Below are 9,154 nucleotides of genomic sequence, written 5' to 3'. Positions count from 1 at the left end.
ATGAATTCAAGAAAAGGTATAATATATTGATACTAACGTATCAGTCCCTTGATTATGTCAATTTAACTTGGCAAAAAATTTATTTAGTTATTATTGCTGGCCTGGTTGACCAAGTGGTTAGCTTATCCGCTCTCCAGCCAAAAGGCTGGGATTTGAATCCTGCCATGGGCATGGATGTTTGTGATTGTATGTTAAAAAAAAAAAAAAAAAAGTGGTGGTGGGCAGTAGTGGTAGCTGCTCTCCCTCGACGAATCTTTGGATTCCTTGGAGGTGTCATATAATAATTATATCATTACTTTGTTAATTTCCTTAAACAACAGTATGAGGATATAAGGCTGATCAGATGTAATAAGTATATAAAAAGTCCACATAGCCATGGAGTTAAAACTCCTCATTTCCTATAAAATCCTCTGTATGAGATGCTTTTCCACTTTCTAAGGTGATTTCTATTTTACCTGACACCTGATTATTCAAAAATCAATCCTACCATAAAAGTTGCTACTTATCAGGGATTAATCATTAAAGCGAGAACAATTAATTAATAGAAGCAAAGAATACAGTTGTAAACTTATTTTATTATGCATGATTTTCTTTGATGTTGTATTTACACAGCTGATTTTTCTTTTTAACGTAACCATTTGGAGCATGATGTACAAATAGAATAAAATCATATAATAAAAATTTAATAAACTAGTAGTCCAGCATGTAATCATCACTTCCACACCTTAACAACACCATCCATGGAAGATGACAGGAGAAAACACTGTGATGTTTGCAGCACTGCTAAATCACTGATGCAATCATGATGTCCTACTGGAGGTACTTCTGGATAGCGACGAGGAGGATCCTCACTAGGTTGAGGTACAACTGCACTACGCATTTCCTGTATGACATCAGTGCCATCTATGAGACGTGACCTATAAAGACAGTTTGAAGGCATAAGGTTTTTAAATGTAGCAAATTCAGATGATTTTTATTTTAAAGGGGAGATATAATAAGATAGAATGAAATATGTTATATTATTTTTTAAAATATTGGCACAGAAAGTTTTAAATGATATGATGATGCAGTACTATTCATTAAACTTTCTGCAATGAGTCCTCTGTCTACTTTTTAAGCATTAGCATAACTACAAATTTTGATCCTTGTTTCTTCACAGGAGCAATCAACAGATCCTTTATAATTTTGGCAGTAGCCCTTCTCTCTGAAAGGATTCAATGGGGACTCTTGATCCCCACAGTGAGATTTCATAAAATGAATATTAAAAATATTTTCATAGATATTCATTTCACTTGAATACAAAGAAAATAGATATCTCACTATTGATGGTGGATTTTGTAGTGTATCGGAGTGGAGTGCCCTCCCACAACGAGTTGTAGATTCCTTGTAATGATAAAACAAAGTCCTGACTATTGTATTTAAACTCGCTTTCTGAATGGAAGTGTATTGTCTGTTCTACACTAAAGAACATAATTAGAGCATTCAAACATGAAGCCTATTCTCAGAGCCGTGATAATTAAACAAATAAAATTATACACATGGGATAGGCATTAAGTAATTGAACAGATCTGAACATATACCTCAAGTGAAATTTGCAGAAAAAAACTTATCTAACTGGATTCCTATAAGATTCCTCCCCTATCTCATCCCAAAGCAAAGAATTCAGATTGTTTAGCCATGACATTCATGATTTAGAGTGGCAAGTCATTTATAAAGAACATTATAGCAATATCCTACTTTGAGCTTCTTTACTGGATGCAAACTTTCAGTTGTTGCTAAAAAAAAAATAATTTTTTTTGTGTCACTGATAGGCTGGACAATATTTTCCAAGAAAAAAATGGATTTAAGACTTTTCACTGGGTCTCAAATCTAAAGAACAAAATGTAATGGGAAAGAAAAATGATGTTATTTACTGATTTCCTGACACCTCCAGAGGAATATGAGTAAAGCTGAGACAATGAAACTTAGAAAACAAAAGCAAACTGAGACTTATGGCATTTTAGCTCATTTATATTTCCCAGTGCACTGAAAAGGCTGTACACATTTGTATCAGGTAATATGTTAAGAACAAAAAGTGAAGTTTTTTACTATTATTTTCACATTTTTTTTTTAATGAAGGAGAGGTGGCATTCCTAGATCTATAGAAATGTGTTTGTCTACTTACCACTTACTTTATAACACACACACACAAAAAATAACCACTGACCCTGTGACAGCTTATATACAATAATATCTGAAACCTCTCTCTATTACATACATCCTCAAGTTACATATTTTATTTTATTGATAATTAAGCAGTAGCAATGGAAACAGTTATTCTTGTTGAGAGGCTTATACGGTGGTTAAACATGATAACTAATATTTAAGGAATTGACAGCGTATACTAGAAATATAGATTAAATAAACTTTAATATATACTTTCCGATATTTCGGCGAACGTCACGTTGCCATCTTCTTGGGAACTTACTAAAAGACACGTGCACACAAGTACTAATAACAGCAAATGAGACTGAAGCTAGGAAGCTAGCGTTTCCTAAAGTCCTGGCGGGCTATATTGGTAGTTCTTGGCCTTTGGGCTGAAGTTCTTCTGATAAAAGTTTCCAAATTTGGGGCAGTTTCATGCATCCAAATTTGTTGAGGTTTGGCATGTTCCTAAGGGCCGAGGGGCTGATTCCATGAATAGTCTTTCATACTTGAACTTGCTGCGGTGTATTACTGTGGCTTTCTTCCATCTTATTCTGTGGCGAGTATCCAGAGCGTGGTCTGCAAGCCCAGAGTGGCTGTACTGGTAAAATCGGATGTAATCCTTGTGTTCTGAGATTCTGATATTTGCTGTCCTGCCTGTTTGGCCAAAGTAGGATAGTTTACAGCTGCAAGGGACCTGGTATACACCAGGTAGGTCTAGGGAAAGTGGTTGGTCTTTGGTGGAGCGGATAAGGGATGCCAGTTTTCTATGTGGTCTGTAACAAGTGGTCAAGTCATGTTTTTTTAGGATTTTATTGATTTTTTCCGAGGTGCCTCTGATGTAGGGAATCGTGATAGATTTAGAGTAATCTTTTTTGTGAAGGGGAGGGGGTGGTGGGTTGTGGATAACTGGGTTAAGTATTTTTTGGATTTTTTGGAGGGGGTAGCCGTTGGCTGAGAAAGTGTCACGGATGTGATTTAGTTCAGTGGTTAGGGCTTGATCATTAGAACAGATTATTTTTGCCCTGTTGAATAATGTTTTAATAACTCCATATTGTTGTGAGGGGGGGGGAATGGTTGGTGAATGTATCTGCCTGTATGGGTGGGTTTTCTATAAACTGAGAAAACCAAGGTTCCATCAGGTTGGCGGGTGACTAGTGTGTCTAGGAAGGGGAGGTTATTGTTTTCCTCTTTTTCCAGGGTGAATTTGATTCTAGGGTGTTGGTTGTTCAAGTGTGTTAGGAAGGAGAGGAGTGAATCCGGGCCATGTGGCAGGTTTTTGTGGGGCTGAGTTTAAGGCTTTCTCTTCAAACATCTTCATGAAGAAGTTGGCCAAGGGTGGGGAAAATGGTGAACCCATACTCCAAAATTTTCCAAAATCGAACATATCCAGTAGTGAATACAAGGCACTACAAGAATTGAAAAGAAACAAAAAAATAGTGATCGCCAAAGCAGATAAGAGAAACGCCACTTTGGTACTTAATCTTAAAGATTACACAGGTAAGCTCAAGGCTTTATTATTAGATCGTTCCACTTACCTCCCCATTGATTACAATCCCACCAACTCACAAATTAGAAAACTCCATAGGCTCCTTAAGAAGGTCACTTCTTGTGGAGATTACCAACAGACTAAAACCCTATAACTCTAGACTCCCCCCGCATATATGGGCTCCCAAAAATACACAAAGAAAATGTGCCATTACGTCCCATAGTGGATGGCATTGATTCCCCCACTTACAAACTAGCCAAGCATTTAGCCAAAGCGCTCTCACACTATACTGGCAACACACCATCACACATAAAAAACTCAGCCCACTTTAAAGCCAGTATAGAAAACCTTACACTCCAAAATAATGAAATAATGGTCAGTTTTGATGTCTCCTCCCTATTCACGAATGTCCCCCCTCAAAGAAACCTTAGAGCTAATCCAAGCTAAATTTCCTCCCGATATCTCAGCCCTATTTCAGTTTACAATGAACTCAGGCTATTTCGTTTGGCAGGAAAAATTTTACAAACAGATAGAGGGGACAGCCATGGGTTCACCACTTTCCCCGCCCTTGGCCAACTTCTTCATGGAGATGTTTGAAGAGAAAGCCTTAAACTCAGCCCCACAAAAACCTACCATATGGCTTCGCTACGTTGATGATGTTTTCGCTATTTGGCCACATGGCCCGGATTCACTCCTCTCCTTCCTAACACACTCGAACAACCAACACCCTAGAATCAAATTCACCCTGGAAAAAGAGGAAAACAATAACCTCCCCTTCCTAGACACACTAGTCACCCGCCAACCTGATGGAACCTTGGTTTTCTCAGTTTATAGAAAACCCACCCATACAGGCAGATACATTCACCAACAATCCCCCCCCCCCTCACAACAATATGGAGTTATTAAAACATTATTCAACAGGGCAAAAATAATCTGTTCTAATGATCAAGTCCTAACCACTGAACTAAATCACATCCGTGACACTTTCTCAGCCAACGGCTACCCCCTCCAAAAAATACTTAACCCAGTTATCCACAACCCCCTCCCCTTCACAAAAAAGATTACTCTAAATCTATCACGATTCCCTACATCAGAGGCACCTCGGAAAAAATCAATAAAATCCTAAAAAAACATGACTTGACCACTTGTTACAGACCACATAGAAAACTGGCATCCCTTATCTGCTCCAAAAAAGACCAACCACTTCCCCTAGACCTACCTGGTGTATACCAGGTCCCTTGCAGCTGTAAACTATCCTACTTTGGCCAAACAGGCAGGACAGCAAATATCAGAATCTCAGAACACAAGGATTACATCCGATTTTACCAGTACAGCCACTCTGGGCTTGCAGACCGCGCTCTGGATACTCGCCACAGAATAAGATGGAAGAAAGCCACAGTAATACACCGCAGCAAGTTCAAGTATGAAAGACTATTCATGGAATCAGCCTCGGCCCTTAGGAACATGCCAAACCTCAACAAATTTGGATGCATGAAACTGCCCCAAATTTGGGAAACTTTTATCAGAAGAACTTCAGCCCAAAGGCCAAGAACTACCAATATAGCCCGCCAGGGGGCACCATCAGGACTTTAGGAAATGCTAGCTTCCTAGCTTCAGTCTCATTTGCTGTTATTAGTACTTGTGTGCACGTGTCTTTTAGTAAGTTCCCAAGAAGATGGCAATGTGACGTTCGCCGAAATATCGGAAAGTATATATTAAAGTTTATTTAATCTATATTTCTAGTATACGCTGTCAATTCCTTAAATATTAGTTATAATGGAAACAGTTCTGGAACATATATTGTGAATAGCAATGGTTTATGGAACTTTTGTTTTTCAGATGTAAACAATTTTTGGAAAATTTGGAGAAAAGAGCAAAGTTAATAATAATGGCAAATACTTGTTGGATTTCTGCTCCGAACATGAGCTGGTTATTACTAACATCATGTTCCAACATAAAAATGTGCACAAATTCACATGGATAGAAGAGGCGAGGAATAAGAAAAGTCTCATTGATTATGTTATTGTTGATAGTGATGTTTTCTACCTGGTGCAGGACACCAGAGTGTACAGAGGATTTGAAATTGGAAGAGATCACTATTTAGTTTTGAGCAGGATAAAATTGAATTTCATATTGAAAAGAATGACATGTAACAAAGTTTTAAAGCGAATAAAAGTTGAGCAGCTCTCAGATGTGAACTGTAGACTAAAATACACAAAGATTATTGAAGAAAAAATGAAAGAGTTTGAGAACAGGATCCAAACCTTGGAGATTCAGTGGCAAGCCTGGAAGAAAACCCTGATTGATTCAGCCAGAGAGGCATGTGGTGAGGTTGTCTGCAAGGATAGAAAAATCAGATCAGAACTCCATGGTGGACACAGGAAGTTAAAGAAGCAGTGAAGGAAAAGAGGAAAGCATATCAAAAGTTCCTGGCAAATAAGTCAGCTTTTGCTTTTAGAGAATACAGAGACAAATGTAAGAAAGCGAAACACTGTGTAAAACTAGCTAAACAAAAAGTCATGAGAGGACTTTGGCAAGAACATAGAAAATAAATATCAAGAAGGTGGTAAGATATTCTGGAGGTTGTTGAAGAAGCTTAGAAATGGAGGAAAGAGTGCTGTAAAAGGAGTTAGAGATGATAAAGGTGACACGAAAAAAGATATCCTTGAAGTATGGAGTAATTACATCGAAAAATTGCTAAATGAAACAAGCAGTGATAGCACAGTGGTAAAAAACAGGCATACAGTCAGGAATACATATCCATACTTGAAGTAGAAAAACCCATCTCAAAGGATTGAAATGTGGAAAGGCAGCAGGAATAGATGATATTGGACCAGAAATGCTGAAGTACGGTGGTATAAAAGTCTTACAGTGGCTGCACTGCATAGTTCACAGAGCCTGGACACAGGGACGAATTCCCGATGATTGGAGTAGAGCTCTAATGGTACCCATAAATAAAAAGGGAAATGAAACAGTGTGAGAATTACAGAGGTATTTCCCTACTGAGTGTTCATGGTAAGATCTATGCAAGTATACTTGAGAAACGGTTGAGAAGAAAAACTTGGTGAAGAACAAGCGATTCAGGCCAAATAGAGGCTGTCAGGATCAGATCTTCACTTCATCATCATCAATTTCCTGCCATGTACCCTCAAGGGGTGTACAGGATATGACAGTACTACATGAAAAAATTACATCATTACTAACTTCCTATCTACAATTTTCCTCCAAATCAGTCTGTTACTTGTCAAGACGCCAACATTATCAGATCTTATATTTCTATCGTCTAAGGCACTTTGTACCGTATCAATCCACCTATATCTTGGTCTTCCTCTGGGTCGTTTTCCTGCCAACCTGGCAAAGAACACTTGTTTTGCTAATCTTTCCTCTCCCATTCGATTTAAGTGACCATACCACCTGAGATTAGCTCTGCTAATGCATTCCTGGATGCTGACAATGTCAAGTTCTTTCCTAATATCCTCATTTTTAATATGATATTGCCATTGATGCCATCTGTTCACGCCTCTAATCTTTCTCAGGACTCTCATATCTGCGGTCTCTAGTCTTTGGTCAAGTGTTTTACTTCTGACCCAGCTCTCAGATCCATAAGTTAAAACTGGTTTGAACACTGTCTTGTATACAGCTAATTTAGTATTCCGACTAATTTCTCTCTTATTTCATATGAATTTATTCAATTGACTTCCCACCATACCAGCTTTGCTGATTCTGTTGTCTATTTCTATATTTAATTTACCATTTTCAGTAAAAATCGTGCCTAAGTAGCTGAAATGTTTTACTTTTCCACAGGGTCTCCATTCACAACACAGTTGACATTTTCAATGATTCGGCCTATTTTCATTGTCTTTACCTTTTTATTGCAACAGCAATTGAATTTAGTCAGAGAATCTTGCAGACTTGTAGCGGATTTATTTAGAAGTATAACATTATCCGCATAAAGCAAAGAACTGACATTAACATCTCCAATTTTGATATCAGGTTTAATACCACTTTCCTTCATAATGTGATTCATATAGATAAAGAATAACAGAGAGGGATAATGTACATCCTTGTCTCACACCAGATTTAACATTAAACCATCTTCCTGTACTTCCTTCAATTCTAACTGCTGACTTACAACTCAAATAAAGACTAAGTATTGCTTGATATAATGCCCCATTGACACCATATAACTGCAGCATATTGGATAGCTTCTCTCTTGGCACCTTGTCATATACCTTTTCCAAATCGACAAAACTTAAATACAGATCTTTGTTATATTCCCATGCTTTCTCGACTATTTGTCGTAAAGTGAAGATCTGATCCTGACAGCCTCTATTCGGCCTGAATCCAGCTTGTTCTTCCACAATTCTTCTCAACTGTTTCTCAAGTATACTTGCATAGATCTTGCCAGGAACACTCAGTAGGGAATACCTCTGTAATTCTCACATTCAGTTTTTTTTCTCTTTTTATATATAAGTACTATGAGAGCTCTACTCCAATCATCGGGAATTAATCCCTCTGTCCAGGCTTTCTGAACTAAGCAGTGCAGCCACTGTAAGACTTTTATACCACCATACTTCAGCATTTCTGGTCGAATATCATCTACTCCTGCTGCCTTTCCACATTTCAAGCCTTTGATGGCTTTTTCTACTTCAAGTATGGATATGTATTCCTGACTGCATGCCTGGCCAGTGTTTTTTATCACTGTGCAGTCATCACTGCTTGTTTCATTTAGCAGTTTTTCAAATTAATTACTCCATACTTCAAGGATATCTTTTTCTCCCATTTTCATGTCACCTTTATCATCTCTAACTCCTTTTACAGCACTCTTTCCTCCATTCCTAAGCTTCTTCAACAACCTCCAGAATATTTTGCCACCTTCTTGATATTTATTTTCTATATTCTTGCCAAAGTCCTACCATGACTTCTGTTTAGCTAGTTTTACACACTGTTTAGCTTTCTTACATTTGTCTCTGTATTCTGTAATAGTAAAAGCTGACTTATTTGCCAGGAACTTTTGATATGCTTTCCTTTTTTCCTTCACTGCCTCTGTAACTTCCTGTGTCTGCCAGGGAGTTCTGATTTTTTTATCCTTGCACACAACCTCACCACATACCTCTCTGGCAGAATCAACCAATGTTTTCTTCAGAGTTTGCCACTGAATCTCCAAGGTTTGATTCCTGTTCTCAAACTCTTTCATTTTCTTTTCAATAATCTTTCTGTATTTTAGTCTATAGTTCACATCTGAGAGCTGCTCAACTTTTATTCACTTTAAAACTTTCTTACATGTTATTCTTTTCAATATGAAATTCAATTTTATCCTGCTCAAGACTAAATAGTGATCACTTCCAATATCAAATCCTCTGTACACTCTGATGTCCTGCACTAGGTAGAAAACATCACTATCAACAATAACATAATCAATGAGACTTTTCTTATTCCTAGCCTCTTCTCTCCATGTGAATTTGTGCACATTTTTATGTT

The 9,154-nt window shown here is 37.7% G+C and overlaps 1 protein-coding gene across 1 annotated transcript in view; it reads right to left on the bottom strand.

Moving 5' to 3' along the window:
* Positions 1 to 555: 555 nt before the first annotated feature.
* Positions 556 to 9,154, bottom strand: part of Vps15 (vacuolar protein sorting 15) — a 529,585-nt gene continuing 520,986 nt past the window's right edge. The window contains exon 35 of the mRNA XM_090391958.1: positions 556 to 917. Within this exon, the coding sequence (XP_090248084.1) occupies positions 713 to 917 (205 nt within the window). The 3' untranslated portion in view covers positions 556 to 712. The remainder of the gene's footprint in view (positions 918 to 9,154) is intronic.

The sequence above is a fragment of the Typopeltis vanoorti genome, chromosome 4 (assembly GCF_054136105.1).
Source record: "Typopeltis vanoorti isolate ZY-2024b chromosome 4, IOZ_Tvanoo_1.0, whole genome shotgun sequence".
Lineage (NCBI taxonomy): Eukaryota > Metazoa > Arthropoda > Arachnida > Uropygi > Thelyphonidae > Typopeltis > Typopeltis vanoorti.
Note: the sequence above shows the minus strand (reverse complement) of the source record. Positions and strands in the feature narration are given on the sequence as shown.